Raw genomic sequence first — 18,037 nt, forward strand, 5'->3', positions numbered from 1 at the left:
TTCGTAGGTGTAAGAGCCAGATGATGACGGCAAATATTTTCGTTTCATTTACGAGGTTTCTTAAGTGGAAGTGAGGCTGAGTGGTTTCGATGTCATGATCAATCCCGTTTATATCTTCATCGCATAATTCATTTCCCATTTCGAATTTTTGTATATTATTTCACTGTTTTCAGTTATTGCGATAAACTTCGTTTCTGCACGTGTAGCTGTCGTGCAATCGTTTCGCAGCCATCTCTCCCCTGCATGAATCGTCATCCATATATTGATAACATCATATTCCAGAGCAATATCTACTCACAGTGGAGTTTATTTATAATATAATAATCCATATTGTCACGATTCACCGTAGTGGGATGTATTGGCACTGATCCATTTACCTCAGACCGACATGAAATAGTTCGGACGCTGACACGAGAATTATAGCAGCACGTCACTGCACGAAGGGCGGTGAGGGCACTGTCTGCGGTCGCTGCAGTCATTGTAGAGTGACGCTTTCATGCAATGGCGGGCGACGCGCCACGCTTACATTCCGTCTTTTCCTAAAGTGTCCGTCCCTCACCTCGAATTGTCCGTCGACGCCCGTGTTTGTGCAGACCGGTGGGTGCATAGAGGGCGTGGCAGTCTCATGTTGTCGCTTCTCCAGTAGAATTCGTCGGGGGTCGTGGCTCTTCCGAAAGATGCAAATCTTGAACGCTGATCCTTCCTAGCTCGTCAAAAGGTATTTGTTTGCTCCCACCCGAATATGGGTGCCGTCGGACACTCTGTAGGATGGGTTTTAATTCGATTCACACGCAAGCTTGTAATATAGAGTTGTTGAGCGAGGCGTGGGAGCCGGGCCTGGTTCATTTCTTACCAAAGATTCGTTTATACTAGACTATGATTCCATGAGCAGCAGCGATTCCCGCGCATGTGGTGGGAACGCGTTTAACACGAGGTTTAATAATTTTCGCTATCGGAGGAAAATGGCAAAAAACCACGGTATAGACGCTGTACGTTATTGTTGTTGTTGTTGTTGTTACATAATTAGGTATATTTATAATTATAATTTGCGAGTGTGTAAATAGGTGTGAATCGGTGCCAGGAACCCGGCAGATAGTGAGGTCCAGCTGGTGCCTGCAAGGCATTGCTTGCGTCTGCTCTCTGTCGCGGGAGCCGAGGACGTCGATTTATTTGGCTGGTTTTTCCGTTAGTTATTTATTAGTCGTTGTACTTAAAAGCCTGGAGGCGCGCGCATTTCTGAGTTTGCCTAATGGGCGCGTTGCACGCATGCCAATCTTCTAGCATCATAATTGCATGGTTGACGCCAAACGACGGTGGAGCCTCGTCTTCCCTACTGCTACCACCTATCTATATGTATGTATATATTTACTAACTGGATAGAGCATTGTGGGTATAATGTGATGTCATTTGGCGGTCATGTTGATTGGCCCCAAAGTCAAGTTATTGACGGTGATTGACAATGAGGTTAAACACCCCAACTCACGTTATTATATTAGCAAGCGTTAAGCCGATTCCCGCTCTACAAATATGGCCGCTACAGGAATTCGTCTGCTAGCATTGTCGCGACGTGACAATGCAAAATCCAGTCGTTATACACAGATCAGTGACTGCCACACTTGAACGATGATACTCCTGCCACGATAACTAACACTGCTACCTCTCAGGGCGATATCATTCGTGGACCTCGCGTACTAACGTGTGCTGAACCCTTTCTTGCGTCCGCGTCTCGCGAATATTACTCCTGTTTTCCTTAGGCGCAGAACGCTCGACGCCCCTACTGTCGCAGACGGTCAGGTCTGATAGGCTAACGTCGTCTTTGGGAAGTTCCCCTCTTTTTTAGCGCTTCCTCGGACCTTCCGTTTTTTTCGACAGATTTTTTTGTAGGATTCTTGCCGTGGTGTGGTGGCAACCTTGTAGCTGATGTCACGAATGTCAGTTGTCACCACTGGCGCAATTGTCACTATTGACACTATTGTTATCACTAGCACTATTGTCACCACTGGAACAATCACACTGGTACCATACTTCGAATTTAATGTTCGTCTGCTCTCAAACGTGCAGAAGTCGAGGGTATGTTGTCACGGTGGGTCGTAATATCAAGTGCGTGCATGCGTGGTTTCTAGTTCCGTAGTCGATTGTACAGATGTCCTCTCACTTCATGTAGCATTCGTACGAACGTGTCACGTAGCGATACTTAAAATTACACCCATTTTTTCTTCTCTCGCCTTTTCGGACGGCGAACGTTGCTTTTGCGTCTAAATGTTGAGGTGTTCGTAAAATGTTTTATTTTTAGATTTTATCACTTAACTCTCGGTAGTCGTCCGTCTGCCATTTTGGTTCGCGAACGCGTCCGAACCTGCCACGAAGGTTACGCCATCCCCTCCCCATAACGTGACATATCATCGCCGATGTTCGAAAGCGCGCCGAAGACGGTTTTCTATGAACGCGGTTACCGTCGCAGCACGACGTGGGTTTTGTAAATAGAGAAATGAACGAGATGCCGTCGCGTTTTCCTTCGCCACTCTGAGGTCGGTGGTCGAAAGCCTTACTCCGCCACGCCACGTTATTTGCTCGACAGGTATTCCTCTGGTTGAATGACGGCCGAGCGTGATGGCGAGATGACGTCGACGCGCGTGCACATCGTGCCGATGTCGTATTTTTTAATGTAGCGAGAATTCCGGCTGTCCAACCATCCACGGGATTTTTCTGAACACAGACCACATTCTGAGAGCGATCGCGTCGCTAACGATCGATCGACGACGGAGACACGCTCGTTGCTAGATCGTCGTCCAGAGTCACGGCTACGCCCACTTTCCCTCGCGGTCGCGTAAAGTATCATATCAAAGTTGTTGTAATATTGAACGTCAAAGTGCCTTATCTTGCTAGGGGTTTTACGAGTTCTCTTCGTTATCGACGTTGAATGTTGTTGACTCACTCTTTAGTACGCATGTATATATATATATAAATTTAACACGGTCGTACAAATCATGTGTCAAATCTAAAAGGTAGCTCAATTAAAAGGAATTTTCCAGATGCTGCACTAATGTAGTGTGAATCAGGTGGATGAAAAGGTAGCTGAAAGGGACAGTTGATATAGAAGTCTTTTCATTTTAGACACGAGAATAGATGAAGATGCACTTGCAGCATAGTACTTGAATTTTATTATTGAAATGAGTCGAGTAGTGCAATTCACTTATTGCAGTGCTACACGTTCTCTGTTAATTATTGTATTGCTACACTGTACTAATTACCAACCACCTCATCATACGTTAATATATTAATCGAAGTGGGTACAATATTTGGAAACCAGACTCGTGCGTAGACATCATTTATGATGGATTTCGTTCCAGTCTTGCTCTAATTAGCTGCATATTGCACTTCCGCTGGCAGCCATGGGGGTCACGATATTGTGCACACTGCAGATATATTGCAGGGCATGTTACATTGTTTGTGAATACAATTTTATCAATGAATACAATAAATATTTAAAAAAAAACAACAGCAGTTGTTTTTTTAGATCTTTTGTTTTTGGTAGCATGAAGAGAATAAAACCACTACTTTCATTTCATAAAAGAAGAACAGAGAAGCAAAGACTATGCGAAATGAAGCATTTATCGCATGGCTGGGCTTCACCTTCCGAATGTTTAAATATGTATATTACACGTAAATGCAAATGTAAACCGGAACACAATTTGGAATGTTCACGAGGATTGTTTAGCTGTTCAGTATGTATGCTGCAGCTTTTGTGTTCACCGACTAAAGTCTAGCCGTAAAGTTGTGATTATCTAGCTGCAAATTTAATCTGTGGGGTCCACTGATATAGATATCAATGTATGTCCCCCATTACCATATCCTTATTACTCTTGGACTTACATTAACTAAATCTAACACTTTATTGTACTTATTTATACACGTATGCATTCGAGTGCTTTATCTTAGTGTAACAATTAAATATATAGCTATAGTAAATGCCTTTTTAAAACATCAAAACAAAATCACTATCTAAGTATTCCACTTGCCATATCATGAGGGTGCTGATAGGGTATTCTAAATTTCAATTCGTGGTAAATATTTGCATTTTCAGTAATATGTTTTGTTAATAAAATGCTAAAATAAGCAGAAAGTCGAGAGGCCTAAATATTTGTATAATATTTAGCTAAAACAAAATTAGCGGTCAAAGGGGTAAATTTTCACGCTAACGATAATTTATAGAATCGAATTACACCAGGCAAAAAACTGATGACAAAAAAACCTGTTTACACTAATGTTAACATATACGGACATTTCAGTGCCTCACACTATACCTAGTCAGCACCCATCATGATACCTACCACTGATTTGTGCGTAACAGCCTATATCACAGTGTGCGATTTGTGCTTTGGAACTTGACCGACTCCTAAGTTCGGTATTGGCATCAGTGACTGACATATATGCATCACAGAAAGTTGAGAAATGGATTATATTTTGAGGGGCAGGCTATGTTGCGCAACGGGAAATTTGTTATTATTAAATGCATACTAGGCCCATCGATTATGCAAAGTTGATGAATGCTACAGTAACTGGCACCTTGTGTAGTTAATAAGTACATTACCTTATAGCCAAACGCGTATTAGTTTGTCCAATATCACTGCTGGTTACTAAGAAATGTCTAATTGAAATCCGCGGTCAAATAAATACGTTGTTGACAGTTTCAAACCGCTACCGGCTATGACAGGCCGTAACCGGCGAATCGGGTGTCACAGATTATAGTGCACCGGACATTTTCGCACGTATGCTCGGCCGTTAGTGATTTCGATCCTTGTGGTCTGAGTGCGCATTCCGTACGTTATGGTTTTACTCTTGAGAATAAATGAAGATACGAAGATCTTGAGATTACAAGCAACATATAATATGTGAAAAAGGATATTAGAACCCTATTTGACGAATCGTACGAACCTGCGTACAGCAAGTTCATTACACTATGAAATGGGAAACACGTAAATGGTGCATAACACACGGACGAAAACTGACGGACACCCACGGACTGTAAACAGACAGCCCGATAAAACGTTATATCCTTACATTGTCATTTTACCTTATCACGAGCGTCCGTGTTTATTACGTTCATGCAGTATCTTTGCGCACTGATAGATCATCTCCAGCTATTACCGTTCAGCTTGCAAGCTCTTGCCGCTATATTGCGCTCAGGTGGCACGCTTGTGATAATTGTAACAGAAGTACTTCTAATTGTAATGAACGTGGCATCCACGTACAAAACACGGACGCTCATGATAACGAAGTAGGCTGTGTTGGGGGCCAACACTATGGGGGAAACGCGGACTAACCACGGCCACGGACTAAACAGGGAAAGCAGACGCCACTACGCGTATTTGCGTATATTGGTCAAACGAATACACCTGTGTCCGAAATTGAAGACGTGTGTAACCGTTCATTAGGCCACGACTGCGGTCGTGTCACTAGGCAAACAATTTACCTGGGACAAACAATTCGCTGCTCAACATCCTGTAGCATCATGTGACGTCACCTAACCGAATTCGAGGCTATATTGCTTGGCAAGCAATTTAGCGTTGGTGCCAGATTACCAAATTTACGGATTTCAATTAGACATTTCTTAGTAACCAGCAGTGATATTGGACAAACTAATACACGTTTGGCTATAAGGTAATGTACTTATTAACTACACAAGGTGCCAGTTACTGTAGCATTCGTCAACTTTGCATAATTGATGGGCCTAGTATGCCTTTAAGGTATAAACCGAGTTTTCGACATTGGTTTGCATCTGTTTGACACAGCACTGTCATGCCGAGCGGAAAAAGCTCACCATGATTGAGTTTCAAATCTTTTTCAATTTGGGTAGCAACTTTATAAATAGCCATATTGGTCAGTTTGAGTGCAGCCATTCAGATTCAATCCACTTGAGAACATAACAACAATCTGACATTAACCTTGGTACAATGAGAATCATTCATAAGGAATCATTCTGAAATCACTTCAAGGGGATTACAAAGGTCACTGGCCCTCCGACTCCAACAGTTCAATGACCTTGAGCTTGACCTTGTCAAAATCCACTGCGGATAGAGAGGCCTCCGACAGAATGTTACGCACCTGCGCTTCTGTGATCGTGTCAAACTGATCACCCACTGAAACGATGCATAATTTATCATTGATTATATTACAATCATTTTGTTTATGTTGTGCATGAACACTATTAGTATTATGTAACCGAACTATTGAACTCATACCTTTTATCGGCAGATGTCCCGCCAGTTCACATACTGCAGTATTAAATAAGTCTTCACTCTTTGCTCCTGAACAAAAAGGAAACATAGTATAGCCAATGGTCATATGTATGTGTGCTGTACAGATTTTTATGTTAATGCGGTTTCTCATGATGTATTTCTACAGATCAAAACCTGATGCAGTGTATGGATATTCGTGGGATTATGTGTTATTCTCTATAACATGTTTGTGGTGATGATGAAAAATATCTAGCACATACCAAACACTGGTCTCCTAGGCCAAAGAAATGCTCTCAGAGTCTGTCGCGTAGTGTCACCTTCCATTGCCGATCCTCTCGTTACAAATAGATTGTGAGCAATATTCTCCCTCACAAAATAATCTGTTACCTTGTACATAATCCTAAAACACGAAACAGTAATTGTGATGAGTTTAACAAAAAACATGCCTGTTTTGGCATGTAGAGCCGTGTTCTTAATTGTAATACCAGTACTTTGTTCATATACCTAATATATGTGTGCGCGTGCATGCATATGTGGCTATTTATCATTAATTAATAACATGTAAATTTATTAACGTGGTAACACATCATACCTGGCTAGTTCCAATTTATTCTCCCCCAGCTGAAATCCAAACCCCCTGGTTGGATATTCTGTGATCTCATAGCAATGTCTACAGATTTTCTTCACAGGCTGCAGTAGAAACAAACGAACATGACTTCTATACAAATCACCCGGCTTAAAGATAAATTATAAGTATAAACTGCAAATATGTTATACAAGATGACAAATTGTGTTGTGTAGTTAGCAGGTATATTAGTAATGCATGTCAACACTCTCTACTTATCATTTTATTACACTGCCCCGTTTTTCTTTATTTTGCATACAAATATTATTAATTAATACCGTTTTTTCAATGTACAGCGGATGTTCCAGGTAGTATGCGTGAAAGTGCAGATGGTTGACTGAGGCAAATGCACAAAGACTATTGAATCCAATTCTAAATCCTCTGAAATGCACATAGAAATCAATAGTGAAGACAAAACGGCTAAGAGCGGATCTGAAAGCAATATTCAACCTGATTCTAATGCGCACGAGAATAACAATAAAGATATTGTGAAGTAGTCCGCAGAATAATTAGCTAACAAATCCATTCTTCCACTTAACTATGAATAAAGTAAGTTGTAACATACGTCACTGCTAATGGCCTTTTGAATGCCACAAACATTAATAACTGAACTGATTTTCTTGTAGTTGTGAAAATAATGCGTAGATAAGATATGGCTTACGAATTGATTTCAGACAGGAAATACATGTGCGAATAGATGTGCATACGTGAATGCAACAGTACACTTACGGGTGAGCACTAAGCAGTACTGTTTCCAAAGCCAAGTTGATGGCATCCTCCGTAAGTATCTAGAGAAGACACAGTTAGCTTCATGTACAACTTCATGTATACCTCTGTAAACTCTAATGACCCAAAAGTAAAAGCCGTCGATATTATTTAGTACTAGCGGGATACCCGGCGTTGCCCGGGGAAATCAGTGGCGTTACTCAGTTGGTGACCGCTTGGTTGAAAGGAAAATACCCAAAAAAATCTAACTATCTATCCATCCCATCCCATCCCATCGCACCACATCCCATCCCATCTCATGCCATGCCATGCCATGCCATCCCATGCCATCCCATCCCAAACAGTAAAAAAAAACAATAAGAAATCAAAAGATAAAAGACATTAAAAATAAAAATAAAAAAAATAATAAATTTAATAAATTAAAAATTAATTAAAAATTAAAAATAATACATATTAAAGAGGTAGGTAAAGGTTAAAATAAGTTCCCCAGCTGAGACTTGAACCCAGAATCCCGGTGTAGGAGACGGATGTTCTAGCGATTAGGCCACTGCGCCGTTAAGGGTATAGACCATGGATTCACCAAACTCCACGACAGATGGCGCTTTCGCTCTGGCTCAATTCTACCACTGCCACAAGCTGATTTCCGTAAGAATTTCTTACGCTTTTTTACTATAAGTTTTACAGCGACCCCGTTACTCCTGTCCTATGTAATACGGTGTGTACTTATAAAAGCTGCAAAGATATTAAAAATACAACCAGTATTTTATGAGAAATTTGATAAAATAGTGATACGAAATAGTGCGCCCATTTACTACTTTCAAATCATTACGCTGTTTACTAAACTAAGTTCACGTATTTATCATGAATTTTTGGGATGATTGCCAATATACCTAATTCTCGAACATTGTCTTTGATACATTTGTGCGTATTCAGCTTAAAACATCTAAATTTGTCCACCAACAAACATGCAAATCATAGAAATTTCTAATGTTTTGTACGACGGCGACTTTGCGGCCGTTGGATTGCCATTTGCTGGATTTCCCCGGAGCTCCGCCCACTTTAAAAATAGTGCTAGCATTGTGGCAGTGGTATTATCCTGAGTGTGGGAAGGGGCACTGAATGCAGTTTGTGGATTCACACGTACGTGATGTTAATCTGTACGCACCGCCATCTATTGATGAATAGATTTTTTATCAATTTTTAACTTTTTAACGTTTTTAAATTTTTGTTTCAGCCAGAACCACCTCCCAGACGTGCTGATTCTAAAAATATCTTTAGTTTCCCTCTAGGCTGCGGATTTCTCTAGTTATGCGAGTACGGACTAATTCGGCTGAACAACTTTATATATATAGATTTCCCTCTAGGCTGCGGATTTCTCTAGTTATGCGAGTACGGACTAATTCGGCTGAACAACTTTATATATATAGAAGATGAAGTAAGTATATGAGTATGGTGAAACACAGGCACCATACGCCACACACCACACTCCACACCACACAGGATTAGTTGTACGGTTGGTTTGGAATTCAACTGCATTACCTGAGGCAGGCACTTTCCTAGAGATGGCACTACTAGCACATTGCCATACTCCAATGGGCTCACATTCACTATGACAATATTTTCATCCTGATAGCGCTTCCGCTGTAAATGAAAAATTAAAATCCTTAATCACTCGTGGACTTGTGATATACATTCTACGCGGCACTGCTTCTGCACCCACTCCCTCCTCCCTTTTCCTGCTATGGAAATATGTTGAGGTATATGTTATCATATGATATGTATACGATATCAAGATGATTAAGATTATACTGATCATTCTTTCATCAGTCTGAATATGAATTGAGTGTCCCACGAGGCAGCACACTTACCAGCTCCCCCAATGGATCCTCTTCACCGATTTCTCTGCGTTTGAGTACAAATAGAATCTGAAATAAAGATGCAAGATAGGACCTAGTGTTAAAAAAGCAACTGAACATGCAGGAATTTAATTAAAGGAATATAATACATACTGAAAAACAAGATATCGAATGTCATATAAAATGACATGCATTTTTTTTACCTCTCTTTGTGAGATCCTTGTAAAGTTGAAGATCTTTGGGTTGAATGGTTGACACAAACTACTTATCTCCTGTGGTTTTCTTCGTTCCAACGCCCTTTTTACATTGAGCTATAAATCAACAAGAATGGCATTCAGTTTGTTAACTAGAATCCTTGCTGTATACATATATGACTCATGAGTAGGTATCACAGTATGCTTACATATAGAATAATTTACACCATGGATATGATTGGAATACTTATGAGACCTTGTGTTCCATGAGACTATTTCAGTATTTGCACAACTAAACCTAACCTGGGCAACAAGTGACAAAGGTCCATCAAGTATTCGTGTCCGTATGTGATCCAATGTGTATTTAAACACGCCATCTTGCATGGCTTGGTCCCATCGTGCTCTCAGCTCACTGTCGAACTATGAAATACAATAGATTTTATTATAATAAACGATAATTGTATAATCGTTTTAATTTTTATTAATTCAAGCATGACTCAATGAACAATCTTCAAAAGATGTCACCTCCAAGAGATGTTCACATTTCCTATAGATAATCCCTGGAACATACTCGTTCATTAATCAGCTGACCCTAAACTGATCGCTGATACTATCATTATGTATGTAAAAATTAGCCGGACATGACGGGCCGCGTGATTTTTTTTCCTAGGTGAATCAAGAACATAGGGCTGTAATGAGCGCTGCTATTGGTTGAGCTTGTTTTGTCGCTCAATGACGGCACAATGTTGTAATATACATAGCACATCCAAAACTTTCACTTACGATATGACTCGATAGCCTAGCGCGTACAGCGCCGGCGTCATGTATGAAAGGTCGTAGGATCGAATCCCATGCGTTTTCTAATTATTTTTCTGTTTTCTGTATTTTTCTATCTTTATCTGTTTAACATTTTTTTCCCAATTAATGCAAATATTTACATGATTTATTTACAACATTTTAATAACAACAAATAATTTTTACAACAATTAAAAATTAATTTTTTTATATATTTTTTAAAAATAGGGTTTGTGTTAGAGTTAGGATTAGGGTTAGGGTTAGGGTTAGGGTTAGGGTTAGGGTCACAATGCAGTGAATGCACCATAAAACAGGAGTTTGAGGCACGTGATTTGTATCAACCAATAGCAGCGCTCATTACAGCCCTATGTTCTTGATTCACCTAGGAAAAAAAATCACGCTGACGGGCCGTGACATGTAACATGTTTTGCATTGACGCATCCATTGTTTCATTGTAATTATATTGCGCAGTAGGCCTATATTCTATAATTGTCAATTCTCATTTTAGGGTGCCACTAGGGACAGCGGAGCGCGTCTCGCCAAGCCACGAAATAGTAGGTTTCATGTGAGAGATAGTGTATCCGCTAGATGGCGCATTATTAATTAAACATTAATCAAAATCAGTTAACCCTGACCCTAACCCTAACCCTAACCCGAAATCCCTAAACTCTAAACCCTAATCCTAACCTAAACTCTAACCCTAACCCTAATCCTAAACGCCTATCCCTAATTAAAAATAATAATAATAAGGCCCTCTAGGGAGAGAATTTGTACCAATGGGAGGAACGCGCTGGTCGCCGTAGCCGCAGCCCTCATTTATGACTTTTCTGTAACATACGATGTTTTCACCGAGCCAACATTGTCCTTGATGGCCTTAAATATTCATGAATATTAAATAATGGCGTAATTTCGATATACGCTTGCTTAAACCCTGGTCTGACTCCACGAAGGTACAAGCTTTATATAATCATCGTCACAATAACGTATACGCGAAGGTCTGACCATCTTTGGAATATTGGCGCATAGTACTGTCCCCACGTTTCTCAACAGCTGAAGTTGATGCCAAACTCCACGACAGATGGCTCTGGCTCTGGCGATTCACTGCACTCGCAGTTAGATGCGATATTGTATTGACTACTAGGGGCACTTTAATTTATATTAATTTTTTTTAAATAAAACAAAGTTAGGGTTAGGGTTAGGTTAGGGTTAGGTTTAGGTGTAGGTTAGGGTTAGGGTAGGATGTTTTTTTTTTTTTAAAGTGCCTAGTAGTCCATATCCTAAGTGCCTAGTAGTCATACAATATTCGCATCTAACTGCCTGGGTGCCGATTCACTGTGTACAAAGGAGGGCCGCTGCAGCAGTTTGCTTTGACAGCAAGTTTATCTCGCGAGAGTTTATTATAGATGGCCCGCACGTCTCGGAGTTATAGTTGCATAAATAGATCACACTGATGTTTCTATCGTCCTAAGACTTAAGCATATGTCGCTTGTTCTGCAGCGAGATTTTTCCCGCGTTGCGTACGGCCGTGTCGTACTTATGAAATTGTTTTTGTTTTTTGGTGTGTGTAGTTCTTCAATTCGTAAACTTGTTAGGTTCTGAATTCAGGTTAAACCAAAGCATTAATTGTGGAAGCCTATGCCACGATGCCGGCAACCAGATTACGCAGCTGAAAGCGGTATAATAAACTAATAGTAGATAGCTCAATTTATATCCAAAGTATTGTTTAACGGCGTTTAGCAATGATTTGATAGCATGCATGCAGCATAGGGCCTACTGTAGGCCTATTATACACTGACCTATACTACTACTGTGGATACTTATATCTCAGTACTCACTACTACTACGATACTAGTACTACTACTAGAGTAGTATTACTTACTAGTTACTAGTACTATTAGTATTACTAGTAAGTTAAGTAACTACGTTTCTACTCATTTGTGTTTTACCTTCGGCTCACATATAAGTTTCTTTACTTTTATTTTAAGTTTTAGATGTCTCACGTTTACGAAACACGCCGTCTATTATTTATATCATATTATTTCAAGATCTAGGACTTCAGTTGTGCCAACTTCATCGCAAAAACTTGCGTATCTGTGACTGTATCTGTACATAGAGCTAAAGTACTAGTAGATTTGTCAATTTCGTGAAACTCGTGAATATGATCTGATGATACAAATCTTACTCGTAGCAAATTCACGCACGCATCAGCACGCGCGTGGGCACCTTGCACACCAAGCACACGTGCACATGCACACTACAGGAATGCGACAACGTCGTACACATACACGCTGCAATAATTCAGTAATTCTTGAATTGCAAGCTAAATTTAATTTAGTACACAACTTTGCAAATAGCACTTGGACCTTGCATGATGATCTGATCTAGAGCTCCTTCTGAGCCATGAGTGTTCTCTTTGGTATGTAAGCAACTTAACTATTGATATTATAGAGGGTTCGGGCTCAAGGATAGAGATGATGTCCAGCAATAATAAGACGATTTTATTCGCGACTGATAATGGCGCACTGCGCTTCCACATTATAGGCAGCATTCACACCGGGTCGTTTTTAGCCCGAGCTCTAATTAGCGCCCGTGCCAGAATTTTTGGTCGAGCCGGTCGTTTACACGGACGGTTTTTTCGAGCCGTGCCAAAGTTAGCACGAGCCAATTTGGTCCCATCGAAAAACAGTCTGACAAGGCCCGTAGCCCAAATTTTACGCACAGCTAAATCCGGTAGAGGTGATTGCCACGAGTGTCGAACGTGTAATTCGACGAAATAAAGTCTATAACAGTGTTATAAGAATTCGGAAAAAATTTGAATCAGGATGCATGTTTTCAAGATTGTATCAGTTGAACTCGCAGAACGGAAGTAAACACTGGAATCGTAACACACGCCATCTCGCGACATACTAGCCCAACAGGTCATCTGTGAGATATTTGTGCAATAAAAATTTATTGTTTAAATCGTTGCGGCCACGTTTTAAATTAATTCGGCCCGATTAAAAACTACAATTTTTTTTTTTAAATGGGAATGCGTTACATGAGCGAACAGGCTGCAGTGAGTCACGCTTTGGAGGCGCTGCTGCCTATACTGGCAATGAAGGGCCACCTTCGGCAAAGAAATTTCTAATTTGACCGCACTGGCCAGCAAGAAACAAGCTCAGCACCTGCAGTACAGCACACACGATCTATTGTACTATATATACAACGTTATATAAGTTGCAAAAGTAGATAATAAACTGTGTTATTAGTCTACTTCTGAATAGTTGTTATTAGTAGTAGTTATATGTTTTTTAGTAAGCTATAGTGTTGTATAGTAGTTAATATATAACGTTGTTATATATATAGTCATATAGATGCGTGTGTGTTGTAGCTGCAGGTGTCGGACTTTGTTCTTGCTGCAGTGATTCGACAATGCCCCCGGACCGGCGCCCCTGAGTTTCCCTCCTCCCTCCCTCCCCTGCCCCTGTCAATTTCATCCTGGGGAGAACCCTGCACATGCAGGGTCTCCAACCATTCGCATTCTGCGGATATCGATTAACGATTCTTAGAGCTTAACCTCCGCATTCACGGCAGCGGCAGGTTATATTTCCGGCATCTTCAGTTGCACTGTATAAAATTTGCACTGATTGTTCGCTAGTGGACACGATTGTATTTTTTTCAGCCGTGCCTGGACACTGGCCACGCGCTGGGCAGTACTCAAGAGAGCAGCAAAGTTATTAAGTAGCCGTACCGCACGAGTCGTTTCTGGAAATGAACACTGCCATTACCTTAGCTCATTTGCACCCCCGCTACCATCGCTCAGTGTTCAAATGTGTTTGCTATATGCATTTGGTATCGAGCAGACCGAGGCACGGGTAAATGGAAAAGCCTAGTTCAGACAGCGCTGTCTACAAGGTGTCACGTAGGTTGTCTGCTAATACAGATTAAACACGTTGGGAAATGGCACCACATTGGCCAACCAAAAACCCCGAGCTTCCACAGAAATTCAGCGAACGAATAAACACAGATGTGGCCTGTACTTGTGAAGTCGAAACTCAGTGTTAGATCGATGAGCTATTGCATGTTATGGCAAACAGACTTTCAAGTGGGCACGGAGGAAGGGGTGACTTGCCAACAAGCCATAATAGTCTCCACAGCATAAGTGCTTATGCGCGGGTGCAGTGGAATTACACCAATATCATCAAGCTTAATTCTTTCGAAGGCAATACGAGACATGTGCTGTCTTCACGCAGAAGTGAGATTACGATTATTTAATAGAACACAAATGTTGCCTTGAGGGCGGCAGACCATGCAAATGAATCTCTTTCAAGAAAATGTTTCCAGACTCCAAGAAATAGCAAAAAGTATGGTTGCAAAGCATACAAAAACACGCTGAATATGTGTAGAAATTGGCTTCTACCCTTGTTCTTAATACATTATTATTACTATACAGTGCTCGAATAAAGCGTTGTCCGGTGTGTCCGACGAGACAACCAGAAGTTTGCGCCGGCAACCTTAACCAGTCTGAGACATATGTCTGCGGTTGGACAACCAAGAAAATATGTGACCGAAAACGCCCACTTTATATATGTTTTTCTCCAGAGGGTTCTCGCAAAGAGCACTTATAGCCTGGTGCCCGCCATTAATCTATTGGTGTGGGAGAAAGCGACGATACTGCTGCTATTTTCCAACACTAGTATAATGTCAGGGGGTTTTTAACCAGCAAGTTTCACCCCTACATTTTGGTATTTTATTGCCATTTATTATTTTGAGTTTTCCGATGCTTTGCCCCATGAAAAAACAGTGGGGATTTTGATCCGAAAGTAAAAAAAAGAAGAAATTGTCGTAAGTCAGAATGAAGGCTGCTTAATGTACTCAAAAGTGCCGCCAAATATATTCTCCCGCGATCTTACATTTTTCAAAATTTTCTTGGGGAGAACCCGCATACCCCCCCGCTTGTTTTTCAGCCCCCTCCTTGGAATCCTAGATCCGCCATTAACAATTACATAATGCTTGGAGCAAGAAACAATGAACAAAAATTCGGTGCCTTTTTCGCATGGCCAGCCCAAGAAACAAACGATTGCAGACGAAGGTAGAGGCAGGCCGTAGGCTTGGGAGAGGGAGGCGGAGGAGCCATTAAAATATTAAGTCATCCACTATTTTGCGCAGTTTGTTGTTTTTGCCCCTTTGCTTAAAAAATCCTGGCTACACCACCACTGTTTTTTTGGTGTTTTTCTGAGCGCATATTATTAGAAATTGAAATAGGAGATTTGGGATATTTTTTTTGGACAACAGAAATTGTTTGCGGACAACCCGATTTGTGCCTGGTTGTCCGCAGGACACACATTTTGTTTTATTTCGACACTTGCACTATAGTAACCTAACTGTGTATGCTCTCTGAAAGTTATGAAAACTGTTTCTGAATCCTAACTGTTAGGTTAAGTCTAGGGTTGAAGATCAGTGTCATCAGACATTAGGAATATGGCCCACAGTATGCCGCAGATTGCAGAAAATGGCTTAATAGGCTTGCGCCTTAACTTTTTTTCAGGTGCGCCGGCCGGGCCACTTGATATGAGTTCAGGGTGGCCAAATGGGATTTTCAGGTGGCCGCGGTTGCTACATTTATTAATAATTTAACTTGATTCTAACTATGGGTAATGTGTATTTGGCAAATATCGCAATAACATAACTGAGATTACGAACAACAACAAAGATAAGAACAAAACCCTGACTGAGCTTACAATAAGTTTCCAAATATTAAAGAAGCTTACAAATCCTCTGCAGTATCTTTATTAATGTATGCAGAATCATGTCATTAAGATGTCAATCAAAACTGTCCTTGCAATGCATTCATGTCAGTTGTGACTCGTCATCTGAACCTTTTCTGATGGATCAGAATCAATTTCTGACATGGGGTCAGTCCATCGAAAGAGTCTGCCTTCACTGCTGGTTCTAATTTTGCACATCCTACACCCCGCCCCTACACCCTCTCTTGATCTCTCCAGTGTATCATCCCTACACCCTCCCCTACCCTCATCTGTCTCTACAGTGTATCATCCCTACACCCCTCCCCTACACCCTCCCTGTCCTCTACAGTGTATCATCCCTACACCCTTCCCCCCTACACCCTCTCTGTTCTCAGTGTATCATCCCTACACCCCTCCCCCGACAGTGCTACACCCTCTCTGTCTCTAGCAGTGTATCATCCCTACACTCTCTCCCATGTCCGCTAACAGTGTATCATCCCTACACCCCTCCCCCCTACACCCTCTCTGTCCTCTAACAGTGTATTGCGCCGCTACACCCCCCCCCTACACCCTCTCTGTCTCTACAGTGGTATCATTCCCTACACCCTCCTCTAACACCCTCTCTGTCTCTACCAGTGTATCATCCTTACACCTCTCCACCTACACCCTCCCTGTCTCTTACAGTGTATCACCCTACACCCTCCCCCCCTACACCCTCTCTGTTCTCTACACAGTGTTATCTCCCTACACACCCTCCCCCATAACCCTCTCGTATCTCACAAGTGTATCATCCCTACACCCCTCCCCCTAACACCATTACCTGTCTCTACAGTGTATCCATCCAGTTACACCCGTCCCTGTCTCTACAGTTGTATCATCGCCGTTACATACCCTCCCTTCTTACAGTGTATATCCCTACGCACCTCCCCTACACCCTCCTGTCTCTACAGTGTATCATCCCTACACCCCCTTCCCCTACAACACCCTCCCTGTCTTACAGTGTATTCATCCTCAACCCCTCCCCCTACACCCTCCCGTCTCTACAGTGTATCATCCCTCACCCCTCCCTCCTACACCCTCTTCTGCCTCTACAGTGTATCAAATCCCTACACCTCTCCCCACCCTACACCCCTTCCTGCGCTACACGGGTATCATCCAATACACACCCCTCTCTATAACATACACTCTGTTGTACTCACTTGTCTGACTCGGTGAGAAGATGAATTGCGCAACGAACACTACAGCTGATGGGTTTAGGCGAATGGATTGCCAGGTGCACTTACTGTTTTGATTTAGGCAAGTAAAGCATTGTTTCTTGTTGCGATTGACATTCTCAGAATTCTGCTCTCCAGTTAAACCACACGTACACACCACGCGCGGACAGCGCACATGCACACACAACCCGACGACACACACACACACGCGCGCGCGTACACACGCAACGGCACGCGGGCACACGCAGTATGGACACACGCACACGTTAAACATGTGACACTTGGCATTCAGCAGAGAGGTAATATCGCTTGCGTAATCATGGCGTGTACGTGTCGCAAGTGCTCTGTGTGAGATGGCATGTCTGGACGCGTAGCCTAGGCGGTCTTCGTCCGAACCGGTCGCGTGCCACGAGCCTTAATTTTTATGTGTGGCCAAGGCGGGCCACAAGCGCGACAGTTTCATGTGGCCCGACGCCGCTTTCAGTGGGCCATGTGCACCGAGGCCACCGTTAAAGTCGAGCCCTGTTAAATTATTTCAAAATTTTCTGGGGGCTGCCCCCCACCCCCTCGCACTGGCATGCCTTAACGACACGCGGGCCTGCCTGGGCAGCTAAAGTTTAATTGCCCCCGCCCCGAGCTGTCCATACAATTTCATTCCGGCA

General features: G+C 42.0%; 1 protein-coding gene across 1 annotated transcript in view; it reads right to left on the reverse strand.

Moving 5' to 3' along the window:
* Positions 1-5,672: 5,672 nt before the first annotated feature.
* LOC106808899 (GDP-D-glucose phosphorylase 1-like) overlaps positions 5,673-18,037 on the reverse strand; it is a 15,737-nt gene continuing 3,372 nt past the window's right edge. Inside the window, exons 2-11 of the mRNA XM_014811807.1 lie at positions 9,944-10,060; positions 9,650-9,757; positions 9,459-9,515; positions 9,130-9,231; positions 7,594-7,652; positions 7,143-7,245; positions 6,832-6,929; positions 6,500-6,639; positions 6,243-6,308; positions 5,673-6,140 (exon numbers count right to left, since the gene is read on the reverse strand). Of these exons, the coding sequence (XP_014667293.1) occupies positions 6,010-6,140; positions 6,243-6,308; positions 6,500-6,639; positions 6,832-6,929; positions 7,143-7,245; positions 7,594-7,652; positions 9,130-9,231; positions 9,459-9,515; positions 9,650-9,757; positions 9,944-10,060 (981 nt within the window). The 3' untranslated portion in view covers positions 5,673-6,009. The remainder of the gene's footprint in view (positions 6,141-6,242; positions 6,309-6,499; positions 6,640-6,831; positions 6,930-7,142; positions 7,246-7,593; positions 7,653-9,129; positions 9,232-9,458; positions 9,516-9,649; positions 9,758-9,943; positions 10,061-18,037) is intronic.

This window comes from Priapulus caudatus, unplaced genomic scaffold (assembly GCF_000485595.1).
Source record: "Priapulus caudatus unplaced genomic scaffold, Priapulus_caudatus-5.0.1 Scaffold312, whole genome shotgun sequence".
Classification (NCBI taxonomy): domain Eukaryota; kingdom Metazoa; phylum Priapulida; class Priapulimorpha; order Priapulimorphida; family Priapulidae; genus Priapulus; species Priapulus caudatus.